The sequence below is a fragment of the Alternaria dauci genome, chromosome 1 (genome assembly GCF_042100115.1).
Source record: "Alternaria dauci strain A2016 chromosome 1, whole genome shotgun sequence".
Lineage (NCBI taxonomy): Eukaryota > Fungi > Ascomycota > Dothideomycetes > Pleosporales > Pleosporaceae > Alternaria > Alternaria dauci.
This window is the reverse complement of record NC_091272.1, coordinates 1,208,556-1,221,663: the sequence shown is the minus strand read 5'-3', so window position 1 is coordinate 1,221,663 and position 13,108 is coordinate 1,208,556. Positions and strand designations below refer to the sequence as shown.

At 53.7% G+C, this 13,108-nt stretch overlaps 5 protein-coding genes across 5 annotated transcripts; 2 read left to right on the top strand and 3 right to left on the bottom strand.

The window, feature by feature from the left end:
* Nucleotides 1-4,500: 4,500 nt before the first annotated feature.
* ACET3X_000393 (uncharacterized protein) lies at nucleotides 4,501-5,327 on the bottom strand (the record flags this gene model as incomplete). Its single annotated transcript, XM_069447683.1, has 3 exons — nucleotides 4,501-4,585; nucleotides 4,634-4,738; nucleotides 4,792-5,327. 3 exons carry the CDS (start codon nucleotides 5,325-5,327, stop codon nucleotides 4,501-4,503), a joined length of 726 nt encoding a protein of 241 aa, XP_069310635.1.
* Nucleotides 5,328-5,504: 177 nt separating this feature from the next.
* On the top strand, nucleotides 5,505-8,064 carry ACET3X_000392 (uncharacterized protein). The gene is made up of 3 exons (XM_069447682.1): nucleotides 5,505-5,859; nucleotides 5,917-7,528; nucleotides 7,577-8,064. Exons 1-3 carry the CDS (start codon nucleotides 5,657-5,659, stop codon nucleotides 7,922-7,924), a joined length of 2,163 nt encoding a protein of 720 aa, XP_069310634.1. The 5' UTR covers nucleotides 5,505-5,656; the 3' UTR covers nucleotides 7,925-8,064.
* A 408-nt stretch (nucleotides 8,065-8,472) lies between these two features.
* Nucleotides 8,473-9,073, top strand: ACET3X_000391 (uncharacterized protein; the record flags this gene model as incomplete). The annotated part of the gene is made up of 2 exons (XM_069447681.1): nucleotides 8,473-8,580; nucleotides 8,651-9,073. The coding sequence occupies 2 exons, from the start codon at nucleotides 8,473-8,475 to the stop codon at nucleotides 9,071-9,073; spliced, it is 531 nt and encodes a 176-aa protein (XP_069310633.1).
* Nucleotides 9,074-9,223: 150 nt separating this feature from the next.
* Nucleotides 9,224-9,742, bottom strand: ACET3X_000390 (uncharacterized protein; the record flags this gene model as incomplete). Its single annotated transcript, XM_069447680.1, has 1 exon — nucleotides 9,224-9,742. The coding sequence occupies one exon, from the start codon at nucleotides 9,740-9,742 to the stop codon at nucleotides 9,224-9,226; it is 519 nt and encodes a 172-aa protein (XP_069310632.1).
* A 968-nt stretch (nucleotides 9,743-10,710) lies between these two features.
* On the bottom strand, nucleotides 10,711-12,696 carry ACET3X_000389 (uncharacterized protein; the record flags this gene model as incomplete). The annotated part of the gene is made up of 2 exons (XM_069447679.1): nucleotides 10,711-12,403; nucleotides 12,467-12,696. The coding sequence occupies 2 exons, from the start codon at nucleotides 12,694-12,696 to the stop codon at nucleotides 10,711-10,713; spliced, it is 1,923 nt and encodes a 640-aa protein (XP_069310631.1).
* Between the last annotated feature and the right edge of the window lie 412 nt (nucleotides 12,697-13,108).

Here is a 13,108-nt window from a genome sequence, read left to right as displayed (position 1 = left end):
GCAGATCGGCGGCCCACACACCCTTCAGCCTCAGCCGATTGATTGCGGATAGACCAAGTGGAGAGCTGTAAGCACGAGACAGGTACGGTAGACCCACGACAGGAGTGAGGGCTGTTGGGGAGCTTTGGGGGAGGGGAGAAGAGGGCTCGGGGTAGAGAGCGGTCGGCGAAAAAAATATGCGAGTGCTTGCTGGGACGCCTTCCGCCTTCCGCACCACGTAATTCCTGTTTTGTTTCCGCGCTGCTGAATGCCGGAGCTTCCCGGACGTTGATAGTGAGCAGATAGAGGCTTGAGAAAGAATAATGTGGGTGGGTGATGCCGCGAGGAGGCAGGGGACGCGGCGGACGCGCAAGAGATTTCTCTGAACAAGGTCTTGTCGCGGCAAGCGCGTCGGGATGCCTGTGCAGCGACGTTACAGAATTTAGGGCGGGAGTAGTAGGTGAAGACGGTGGGAGAGATGCAGGACCCTCTCGAGACCCCGACTACCCATTTCCGACATGACACGTGATCATGAACTTTTTAGACTTTTCGCATACGTGATGTGATGCCCCCTCCCCCCTACTGTGTGTGCACTGCATGGGAGCGCGTATGCACCGCCCGTTTGAAAAAAAACTATTACCAATGACGACAGCCGTTCGTGTACTAGCGGACGACTGTCCAATTGCATGCACATGCACAGATGCCTTAGAAATCCTAGTCTACGCGCTGGCCGGGCCCTTGAATCGTGCGCACTTCCGAAGGACATGTGGAAGCGTATCACCGGCCTCGCAGCTGTGCTGCCCCCGACCTCGTCCATTACCATGGTCCCAGGAGTTTCGCCCACGCCACGGCCTGGTAATCGATAAGGGCAAGAGCCTCATTCTACATGCTACCCATTGCCCGTCCCGTCTTTGGCTGTTTCGAAGGCTCATTTCCCTGACCCTGTAGTTCCCATGGTACGTACCACCTTGCTCGTACATACCGTTGGCGCGCCCTTAGTCTGGGTGACTTGTCAGAGCCACCGGATCGGTAAGGCCAGCGAGCCAGGAGCGCAAGCAAGCAACTCATCCGAGCATCGACCCGACCAAGGCCGAGCTTCACGTCGCGTTGGCGGCTGTGGCTTGCTGGGGTCGTGTCTTGGTCTTTGAAACCAAGCGCGTCCGGTGAGCTCCATGAATGTTTCTGCACCGCTCATCCAGCGTTTCCCATTGTCGCAGCACTCTGCTCGCCGTCTCTCGAGCGCAGCGCGCGCGAGCAGGAGGGCTTGGGGGCAGAGGCATCTGGCACCCGCCGAGCCTGAGGTGAAAAGTTTCGTGAGCGTGACGTATGGCCAGCCGCAAGCAGACTAGCGCGCAGCTAGGATTCCTAGACGGCAGATTGCAACGGCGTCCGCTAAATCTTCGGCTCGCCACATCCTTCGGCTGTACCACCCTCGAATGAAACCTCACGTCTTGAAACAGCTCTTCGAGAAGGATGCACGGGAAGGTCGAGGCGCCGGGGCTTTAAAATCGAAACAACACATGCTGCAGCTCTCTACAGACGACTGCAATGCGCGACTTGTTGGCCGTGATCGCCCTAGGCGAATCTTGTTGAATCCCTCTCGTCCAGTCAGCTTACGTATCGCGACTTGTGACGCCGCTAGCGTCCTCTATCACGATGCCGCTCGGCCTCGTAGCTGACGGCGACTGACACTCAAAGCGGCATTCCGGATGCTGGTACTGACTCGACTGAATGCTCCCAAAGTGACACGCATCCAATGCTTGCCAGCTCACTTCCTTCATAACTGTCCTGGCATATGGCTAGGCTACTCTTGTGCTGCCGTGCATATCGTGCATCTGTCTGCCTCTTGTCCAAACGCGCAGCATATTGTTCAAGAGTTTCTGTGTGCACAAAAGCCCTCCCGCGGCCTTCGCTTGAGAGCATCCGATCTTAACGTTACATGCTTGGCAAAGTACAATGCGACCTTTTGCGGAAGAACTCGCCGAGGCTGGACAGCGACTGCAGGGCGAGGTGGTGGCAGAGAATTTTTCCTCGGCAAGCGGCATGCTGTCACAAAGACTGATTGCGCCATGCTTGTGGTTGCAAGTCAGATGGCCGCCCTGGCTTACCAGTGTGCCGTTAGATCCAGATGAACCGCACCCCACGTGTTGTGCACTATCCCCCATTGCTCCTGTGTATCAGAAGTCGCGGCATGCCAGCAATTCTTGCAGCTTGCGCCAGGCCGCCGACGCGACACCGTGCGCGCAATCGCTCTCAGGGATCCCGTCGACACCGCTCGACGTGCTAGCTGGCCGCAACTACCCTCTCCGTACGCGCAATGCTCATAAAATACTCGCACTGCGAATGCGCCCTGCATCGTGGAAGTTGGAATAAGCTCCAGTCCCACTTGCGGTTGCGCTCCCGAATCTGGGTGTGGATGATACCCGAAGGTGGGCGTCAAAGTGGGCTGTCCGCTTGACGCGCTGCAGTGATTCCCAAGACGGCAAGACCAGCGACATACAGGCGGGATGTCTATGTCGTGCAGCAGGCTCTGACCCGCCAGGCGCGTCGTGGCTTGATCATCATGCACTGAATGAGTTTCAACCTCCTGTCTTGTGAGGTCACCCCGCCGAGAGAAAGACCGGTGAGGCCATGGGACAGGCTTCCGACGACGAGATAGCGTATTGACCAAGTCATGGACGGGGGTCTTTGACCGGACGAATCTGGTACTGTCCGCCGACTGGTGCAGGCGGATGTGCAGTTCCGAGGCAATAAGAGGCTTGGCTACGAGGTGCCTCCGACTCGTCGCGAAGACGGCCCTGAAGGAGCAAGGCGACGTCTGGTACGCACCAAGGCGATGATGTTTTCAGTTGAGACACAATGGTGAGATCATAGTCGTGTGTCTGGTGGGCTCCACAGCGATACCGCCGTTGTAGATGTGCTTTTGCTCGTTAATACCATCTTGCACGGAACTGCGGTACAATGCGGTACGCGCTCTGACGTCGGTACCGTCTCTTTGTCTCATCGCTACTTTCTACTGGGCGATCCGTGTAACTGAGCTGGGGAGAGCCATTCTTGCCGGTGGTGTTGGACTTTAGGGCGTGCCAGACATATTGTTTGGTGAATTGGGTACTAAAAACCATCGTATGCTGGAGACCATGCCCGGCTTGCTTGATGAGTACCATAACTCTGCGTTCTGGCACGTGTAAAAAAGAATTACCAATGAAGAAGGAACGTGTGGTGAGTTGTAATGGTATTGTATACTCTGTCTTGAACATTTATGTTGTTGGAAATAATTGCGGAGACGCATACCACCAGCTTAGGTCTAGGTATACCGGATTGCGCCTTCTTCCGACAAGGCTGTAAGCACTCAATTTTTTGGGCAGCAACAGCTAGTACTAGGCGGTAATGGTCTACAATTCTCATCGTCATCCAGATCTGATAAGATGAGGTGGTGATTGCCTTCCCTTGACTATGTTAACCTTGACGTCAGAGCTCTTGCGCAGCTTGAGGGCCTCATCAGCTCACCTTGCAGCATCCCATGTGTGTGGCAACTCAACACGATTTACCCTATCAATGCACTGTGCGGGATGGAATTCGTTTTCTTCCTCCCTGCAGCGGCAGCGACAAAGTGCTACTGCATGTAATGGTGATCGTAGTGTTCCATGATTCCGCACTTCGTGGTGCTCGCGGGTATGCTAAGAATCTTCCAAAAAGCACAACTACAGATGTGCGACGCGTGCAACCATGCTCCGAGTAATCTAGAATACTGCTGTCTGATCTCTTTCTTTCTAGTGTACTCTTGCCTACCTGGGATCGATGGTGCGTGAGATGTGATTTTTCGAACGTTTGTGGTAGAGCTTTCTAGAAGCAAAAATGGAAGTTTCTTCGAAACATCGCGAGAGGTAGTCAGAACACACATAAACCAAGTCCAAGCCCAGTCGCAACCATCGAACAAACCCATGAGATCAACAAGAGCAATATCACAAGCCTTGCGCACCCGCTCTACTGCAACCTTACAGATTCCACGCATACTCAACAGTCGCGTTCCCCACCACATCCACTTGTCAGTTCGCGCCATGTCAGACTCCACCGATCCCACCAGCCAGACCACTCCACAGAACTCTCAGGACCAGGAGTCGTCAGAGTCGAATAAGACTCCACTACCCCTCCCAGCACCCACAGGTGAAGAAGGCGTCACGCAAGTCAACGTTGGCGGGCAAGCCGTAAAACTGGACCACATGGGCCCTCTGGTAGTCAACAAAGACGGCACCCTATCCCGAATTTCAAACTGGAATGAAATGGCGGATATTGAGAAGCAGAATACGTTGAGGATCTTGGTCAAGCGGAACCAAGTGAGGACAGAAGCTATCAAGGAGCAAAAGGGGGGAGGAGAGGGACAGGGAGAGGGAGCTTGAAGGCATATCACGGATGGAAAGCACATGTACCTATATATACGGTAACCAAATCTTTGTGGAGCCTCATGTGCACAAATGTAATATTTGTTCTTCTACTATCTACACTTTGCTGAGCGACGTGAATCTATGGTTTCTGTGTCTTTGTGTGTGTCATGCGCTCGAAGTAAGACCATTGGCCTTCTGGCGCCGCCTCCTCGAGCGGCTCCCAACTGCGACATGTTAGCTGTAATTCAACAAGGCAGACTGATTCTACTTACACCTTGGCCTCAGTCATGACATCGACGAGCTTGTGCTCGCCCTCGGCGACCTGAATAACCTCCTCAATCAGACCCGCGCCAAGTCTGCTCTCAAGGTCGGAGATACTGCACAAGTCAGTTATAGAGTCGTCACCAGTTGTGACATGGTGGGGACATACGCTTCAGCAGTGTACTGCGGCTCAGGGTCAAACTTGACGTCGTTCATGACCCGTTCAGGCGTGTAGTTGACATCGCCCTTCATCTTCCTCGCATGGGGCAGTCGCTCTTTGGACGAACGAATGCCCTCGGGGAACGTCTCAATCTTCTCCCCGTCCCACTCGGCTGCTTTTGACCGCTCGTCAACCTCGGCCTGGTTTGGGATTACGATGGTCTGTCCGGCTGATGTGTCGAGGACCTGGTATCTAGTTGGGTCCTCGGCCACTTGCATGGCGATCTTTTGCTGCCACTCGTCCCATCCCGCCGGCTTGGACTGCTCGATGATGGAAAGGCGGTGCTTTGTAAGGGCCTCGGTCGACTGGCGGTACACGGATGACTCGGGAATCTTCTTGAGCTTGTCGAGCGTCGAGTAGTAGTGGTAGAGCAGTGCGGAGCGCGGCGACGGGTGGGTGAGGAGGCCTGTGAGGCCCGTCGGGGTGCCGGCCTCGAGGAACTGGCCGGGCTTGACGCTGGCGAGGAGACGTGCAGCTGCCCTCATGTTGGCGGCAATGTCGGGTGTGGGGTTGGGGCGCAATGGGTGCTTTCCGGTCGTGATGCCGTCAGGACGAAGATGCGCCCGCCAAGCCATATGCAGCCGGAGCGGCGGTCCCTGGTTTCCCTGGCTAGTAACCAAAGCGCTCAGGGACACGATTGCCCTCACTTGCGCGCGACAACCCCTCGCCACGCCTTTTGCCATAGCCAGGCTGCCTCTAATTCCTACAGCCTCCAGTCGCTTTCGCTTCTGAACTTGACACACAACATCGATCCTCTTCCTCACTAGAGGGCCGCTACCTCGCACGAGCAGCCCGCCCCCCCTCCGCCGCAACGATGCGCTCCATACTATATTCCCTCCTGTCGCTGGCGACGTTTGCTTCCACGTTTGCGGCAGAGGCGCCGACTGCCCAGGCGACGGCCAAGAAGGATGACTGGGACGACAAGACGCCCGAAACGATATTCAACGGCGAGACGGTGCCTCCCATGACGGAACTTGGGCCCGATACAATAGACGCCGAGATTAGCAAAGGCAACTGGTACGAAGGGATCTGTCTTTCTCATAGAGGAAGAAGAGAACGCTAACAACACCCCAGGATAGTCGAGTTCTTCTCCCCCTACTGCAGCCACTGCATGCACTTCAAGCCAACCTACCAAACCACCTACGAGTTCTACTACACCTCGAAACCCTTCCTCTCCAAAGACGAGCCCGAGGGCGACTCTCTAAACTCCTTCACACGCTACTATGACTTCAAATTCGCCAAGGTCGACTGTATCGCCTACGCCGATGTCTGCAAAAAGTACAACATCCAAAGCTACCCTACCATGGTCTACTTCCAGGACGGAAAGGAGTCGGAGAGAGAGACTGGCTCCAAAGACATGAAGGGTATGAGCATCTGGGTTGAGCGACTCCTGGAGACTCTGCGACCCGGTACGCGCAAGGAGGGTGGTCCCAAGCTGCCAAAGGCTGGCGCAACGTCCGTAGAGACTGGCCCAGACACAGAGGAGGCTGTCAAAGGAGAGAAGAAGGAGGCTCAAGACAAGCAGGAAGACAAGAAAGCCGCGAGCCCGGCCACTAACCTGACCCCGTCTGCCACATCCTCTCTCACCAAAACGACCAAGGCCGCTCCCGCAAAGACCAAACCCACGTCGAACGCGAACCCCTCTGGCATCGTCGAGCCCCTCACCGCCGAGAAGTTTGAGACCCTCGTCACAGACACACGCGATCCCTGGTTCGTCAAATTCTATGCGCCTTGGTGCCATCACTGCCAGGCTCTTGCGCCGACTTGGGCAAACCTTGCGCGCCAGATGAAGGGCAAGCTCAACGTCGGAGAGGTCAACTGCGACGTAGAGAAGAAGCTATGCAAGGCAGCTGGCGTTCGAGGCTACCCAACCATGCTCTTCTTCCAGGGCGGCGAGCGCATCGAGTACTCGGGTCTCCGCGGGCTTGGTGATTTGTTGGATTATGCAGAGAAGGCTTCGGCTGTTGGTGCTGGCGTACCTGACGTAAATGCCGAAGAGTTCAGGAAGATGGAAGAGACTGAAGAGGTCATCTTCACCTACTTCTACGATCACGCGACCACCTCGGAGGATTTCCAGGCCCTAGAGCGACTTCCTCTTAGCCTTGTCGGCCGCGCAAAATTGGTCAAGACAAACGACAAGGAGCTGTTTGACCGCTTCAAGATATCAACATGGCCAAGACTGATGGTTTCAAGAGACGGAAAGCCTACGTACTACCCACCTAGGACACCTTTCGAGATGCGCGATGTAAAGAAGATCCTTACTTGGATGAAGTCTGTTTGGCTGCCTATCGTCCCTGAGATGACTTCTTCCAACGCCCGCGAGATCATGGAAGGCAAGTTTGTCGTTCTAGGTATACTGAACCGCGACCGTTCCGACGAATTCATCCTCTCTCAGCGTGAGTTGAAGAGCGCAGCGCTCGAATGGATCGATAAGCAGGAGACTGCCTTCCAGCTTGAGCGACAGGAGCTCCGCGATGCTAAGCAACTCCGCATCGAAGAGGCCGAAGACAAGGACAACCAACGAGCACTCAGGGATGCCAAGTCTATCCGCATCAACATGGATGACATCCCGCGCACTCAGGTCGGTTTCGCATGGGTCGACGGTATCTTTTGGGAGCGCTGGATCCGGACTACATACGGTGTCGATGTCAAAGACGGCGAGAGCGTCATCATCAACGATGAAGATGTAAGTCACCAAAGTGGGTTGTATATGAAGCGTGCTAACAAAACGCAGAACCGCCGTTATTGGGATAGCACCATATCCGGCGAACCTATTCGTCTCTCTCGCGCTGCAATCTTGGAGACTATCAAAATGGTCACTGCGAACCCTCCCAAGATCGCGGCCAAGTCTAGCACTGGTCGCGTTACTGGCATGTGGCTGTCGATTCGCCACTTTGTCAATAACCACCCTTTTCTCTCCCTCGGCATGTTTGTCGGTTTCTTTACTGCTGCTACATTGTTTGGCAACAGCAGACGAAGGAGACAGTTTGGCAGTACCGGCTCGTACTTTCAACTAGGAGAGAAGGATGGGCTGCTAGGTGGCATGGGTAATGGAAACTTTGGAGGCGCGAAACATGATTAGGCTTCGACACGAGATCATGGGATGGCTCTTGGGATTCTGGCGTTTGCTTTGGGGTGTATTACAGCTTTGGTTGCATGGCTTTGAGCGATGACGTTTATCTATTCTGCACCATGTACCAATACGACTTGTTGTTATCAGCATGCCTTTGATTTCGACACCTGAAACATTTTCCCTGCTTAAGCCTAGGCGATATCACGACATTTCCAAAGCCTTTGACGTGCTTCATAAAGCCACATCAGAGTCTAGAGCCTATACTACGGCATGTCACTTGCAGTTGCCCATTGGGTGGAGACCATACGTGTCTACGCGATATAGCTCCCCATGCGTACCCCACCACCCCTCCAAACTACTTTCACTCATTCTACGCATTGTGACTCGGGTACACGTACCGCACCTTCTGGATAACGTCAAAGACATTCGCCCGCGACACTACAAACTTCAATCTGTATTCCCTCAGGATTTTACGCGCAGCAAAACCTGCCCACCAAATCTCTGCCGCTTCGCAAGCATACACCACCCGTCCACTACGTCATACCACCACTCACACAATGTCGACCATATCTATCTCAGACTTGGAGTTCATAACCCGCGAATCCCTCGCTAGCGACTTCAAAGCATCAGGTTCTGCGTTGCCTGCAAACACCGCAGTAGTCGACGTAAGAAAGCCTGTCCTCCAGCAAACCGAACCTCAGGAATCACAAGACTGACACTTCTTCCTGACTTTAGGTACGGGACAGCGACCACGTCGGCGGCCACATCAAAGGCTCAACCTGGGTTCCTTCCTCGGAACTCGACTACAAAGCTCCTGAGCTCATCCGCACACTGAAAGACAAGGAGGTCGTCATCTTTCACTGCGCGTTGTCGCAGCAACGGGGGCCTAATGCTGCACTACGATACTTGAGGGAGAAGGAAAGACTGGATCCTGGTTCGGCGACCGAGTCGAAGGGTGAGATCAAGGAGCAGAGTGAGGCCGTGGAGAAGGAGGGAGAGGGAGAGCAGAAGGGACCTAGTGGCACGCAGGTCAAGAAGCAAAAGGTCTATGTATTACAGGGCGGATTCACAATGTGGCAGGAGAAATATGGCGAGGACAAGGATCTGACGGAGGGATATCAGAAGGATATTTGGGAACTTGGCACACCGGATCATTAGATGTGAAGAGCTGGACATAACAACCATCATGGTCAATGAAGACCCGAGAGACCTAGCCATGATGTTCTATTGGCACTACTGAGCAACGACCACGACACTTTTACCCAGGTCTCCTTCTAATAGAAACACACAAGATTACACCCTCCACACTCAGCACCCCTTGCTCTTCGCTTGATCCTCAACCAATCCTTTGTAATTCTCCCTCTCATACTCCATAATAGCCTCCACCTTCTTCGCACTAGCACTGCTCTTATCGAATCGGTATCCAATCCACTCCTTAACCAGCCTCCTCGCAAGCTCAATACCCACAACCCGCTCGCCCATGCACAGCACCTGCGCATCATTCGACAAAATCGCCCGCTCCACCGAAAAGCTATCATGTGCCGTCACAGCCCTAATCCCAGGCACTTTGTTCGCCGAAATAGCCACACCGAGACCGGTGCCGCAGATGAGCACCGCGCGGTCTGCTTTGCCCTCTGCGACGAGCTTGGCGGCGTCGACGGCAATGTGTGGATACGCTGTCTTGTCGCTGTTTTCGGGAACGCCAACGTCGGTTACGGAGGCGATGCGGGAGTCGGCTTCTAGGTCTTTGATGATGGCTTTTTTGTAGGAGACGCCGGCGTCGTCGCAGCCAATGGCTATGCGGAGGGGTTGCTGGTCCGCTGACATGTTGTATCTTTTAGATGGGGGTTTCAAAGTTCTGAAGTATCGTATTTTCTCTCAATGTTCCTTCTCTTCGTTTTGCTAACGACGTTCAATCGGCTCTTCTCCCTATCTTCGTTGTCGTCGTCGTCGTCTGTCTCCTGATTTCTTCGAGAAGAAGAAGAAGAACCACCACTTCGTCTCTCGCTTCTAGTCGTCGAATACGATATTTCCCCTTCCGCGGACTTGACTTTTCTCCCGTCAATAACGTCGTTGACGACTCGATTCACAGTCTTCTCAAACGGCTTCGTCACGTAACTCAAATCCGTGTGTCCGTGCGTAGGTCCTTTGCTTTCCAAGACTTTAACCCTGTCTGCACCGTCCTTGTTGTAGTCTTCGACTTTTTGGTATACGTGGTCGGCGTCCGTGTCGAGGTTGAGAGAGAACAGGGCGCGCTTGGGAGGAGCCATTTTGGGCGGACTGGGCAGACGAGAGTCTCCTTATACGATTTGGCAAAAAAAAAGAGTACTATGCAAGGGCACGGCGTCTGGGCGGCGATTTCGGTTGAATGAGGGGTTAAACAGAGGCCCCGTGGAGGGGAGTGCAATGCTGGAGATGCGGGATGCGGGGACCGGGAGTGCCAAATACGGTATGCCGATGGAAGTGTAAGGCGTGTCGTCTCGACGCGAGATGGCGACGGGATGAGGTATACCGGTCTCGGGGCTGTGAGGCCGAAATGTCTGTCTCGGTGGTTGTTCCGAGTGTTGAAAGTGATGGTGGTGGTTTTGCCATCGTAACACGCTCAATAACTTGTTGGCATGCCAAGATATGGGCAACGGATTACGTCACATTACACTTCGGATTCCATACGCTTCAGCTGGTACTTGCTTGATGCTGTCGGATAATCCAAGCTATATAGGTATCCTGAAATCCCATATATCTGTTTTCGAATTTCTGTTTCGTCCTATCCAATGCTATTTCCTTCTCACCCAACGCTATTTCTTCTCATCTCCAAACAAGTCCTTCTCGACCATCTGCCTACAGATCGGGTGGTAGAACTCCTTGTTCTTCTCGAATGTGTTAACAGCCAGATCGCGATCCGCCTCGTTCAACAACCTGAACATAGGTCGCACAAACTTCATGCGGCCAATCTTGCCCAGCAAAGTTGCAGCCGGCTCATACGTCTCTTGTGCCTTGGCCATGAGTCCAATATTCAGGTAACGAGACAGGACTTCAATGTTCTGCGTGTTGTTGTAGCCATATGTCACACCCAGCAAATGCACCTGGTCGGCTGAGAACTTGGAAGCAAAGTCTTGGAGTTTCTCGAGGAAGACAACCGATTGGTTAGATACCCAGCCCTCAATATCCGAGGCTTGGGGCTTAAAGTCGCCAGATTCGGAAGTAGCCAGGGCCTGCCACTTGTCTGCAAGCTCATAGCAGCTCTTCACCATAGTCTGGTCAAACTCTGGCTTCACAGGATAGCCGGGTGCGTAGAAGAGCTTGTCCCAGTCGAAATCATCAAGCTTCTTCTTGCTCTCAGCATCCTTCTCAAAGAACTCTATCAGGCAGCTCTTGAAGTCGTATGAATCGACTGATTTGAACTTGAAGGTGTCAAAGTAGTGTGGGATGAAGGAATCCCACTTCTCCTTTCCAAGAAGCAGTTCAAACTGGTAAAGTGCGTGGAAACCTTTCTCATAGGGAATGGAGGAGAATGCGTCATCTGGATCCTGGCCCTTGAGATCGAGAACAAGCTTAGTGTAGGGGTGGTCTGCACCATAGTTCTCGATGCTTTGCTCTAGAGCTTTCCAGCCGATGATAGCAGAGAAGTGACGATGCGCCTCTCCGTGAATGGCAGCAGCGATTCTACGCTCAAGGTAGGTGGTCCAACCCTCGTTCAGCCAGAAGTGCTCCCAGCTCGCTGCGCTGACGAGGTTGCCGGACCAGGAATGAGACAGCTCATGTGCGATGACGTCAACGTTTTGCTTGTCGCCAGAGATGATGGAGGGAGTAGCGTAGGTCCAGACGGGATTCTCCATGCCGCCGTACGGGAAAGAGGGAGGCAGAATGAGTACATTGTATTGTCCCCATTGGTAAGTGGGGGAGGCAATGGATTCGAGTGCCTTCATAAACGGTTCGATCTCGCCGTCAAGCTCATCTTTGCACGCAAGGAGCTCCTCAGGCCCGGACCATACCGTACTGCGGGGACCAATGCTTGCGCACGCTAGATCTCCACTTGCAACAGCGAAAAGGTAGACTGTCATTGGGACCTTTTGTTCGAACGTGTACTTCATGGTACCGCTCTCGCCGTCCTTTTTCGCAGGCAGATAGTCACTGGCTCCAGTTGGCAGACCCGAGGCAAGCACCGGTAGCGGCGAGCGTAGGGCAAAGCTGAAAGTTGACTTGACATCCGGAGTATCCTGGCAAGGGAAGACAGATCGTGCGTGGATGGCCTGGCATTGCGAAAACATGTACGGGTGCTTTTTGTTCGAGGTTTGAGCTGGTGTCATCCACTGGAGTGCAGTGCACTTGTCGGTAGTAGCAACCTTGATCTCAACATCGACTGTCTTGCCTTTGGGAACCTTGGATGGAAGCGTAATGGTAAGAGGACTGCCATAGGGCTCCACGCGATCGCCAACGTTGAACTTGACACTCTTACCCTCGACTTCTACGACGGAGATATCAAGGAAGCTACGGTGCAGTTAGTGAGCTCTTCAATCAAATTTGTAGCCATTTTGTATCTCAGATACGTACCTGCTATCCAACACAACATCCTTCACCTCCTCATCCGTCAAACTCTCCAACGTCAACACTACACTCCCAAACAACCGCTTCTTCTGGAAATCAATGTCAAAATCGACACTTGTATGCCTTGTCACAAAGTTGTGGTAGTTCGACAAGGTGTTTGGGTCCCTTGGGGTGCGGATCTCAATATTAGGATCCGCCATTGGCTTCGTAACCATAGCGGCGGGGGAGCGATGCATCGTGGCGAACGTTGCTGCTCTCGTAGCTGATGGCGTAAGAGTCTGATCCGACTTCGTGACTTGGCAGATGATTTGTCTCCCACTCAGAGCTGGTGGTAGCGCAAGACGAGCGTTCTGAGCAAGGAATGTTGCAGGTGATCGTGTGGTGAGGTATCGTCGGAGTGGAGTAGACTCATATGCCGATCTATGCCGCAGCAGAGCAGATGACCTGCCTAATGCACTTCTGGCGGACATTTAGGGATCTCGCACCCGCAATCTAGGTAGATAGAAGAAACGGACCGCACGGTATCTAGGTAACGGCGTTGCCAAGGGTCACCACCTGCGTCTTTCGTTTAGCCCCATACTGATGTGTAGGCGCACGGCCGTCGGCGATCGACGAGAAACTTGTCGTCCCTCCGGAGTGTCTTCGCAA

What these genes read in the sequence shown, in the direction of transcription:
- ACET3X_000392 (XM_069447682.1), top strand. Translation starts at nt 5,657, where the DNA reads ATGCGCTCCATACTATATTCCCTCCTGTCGCTGGCGACGTTTGCTTCC. An exon ending in GAGATTAGCAAAGGCAACTG is followed by an intron (nt 5,860 to 5,916) that starts GTACGAAGGGAT and finishes ACAACACCCCAG; the next exon opens with GATAGTCGAGTTCTTCTCCC. An exon ending in TCATCATCAACGATGAAGAT is followed by an intron (nt 7,529 to 7,576) that starts GTAAGTCACCAA and finishes AACAAAACGCAG; the next exon opens with AACCGCCGTTATTGGGATAG.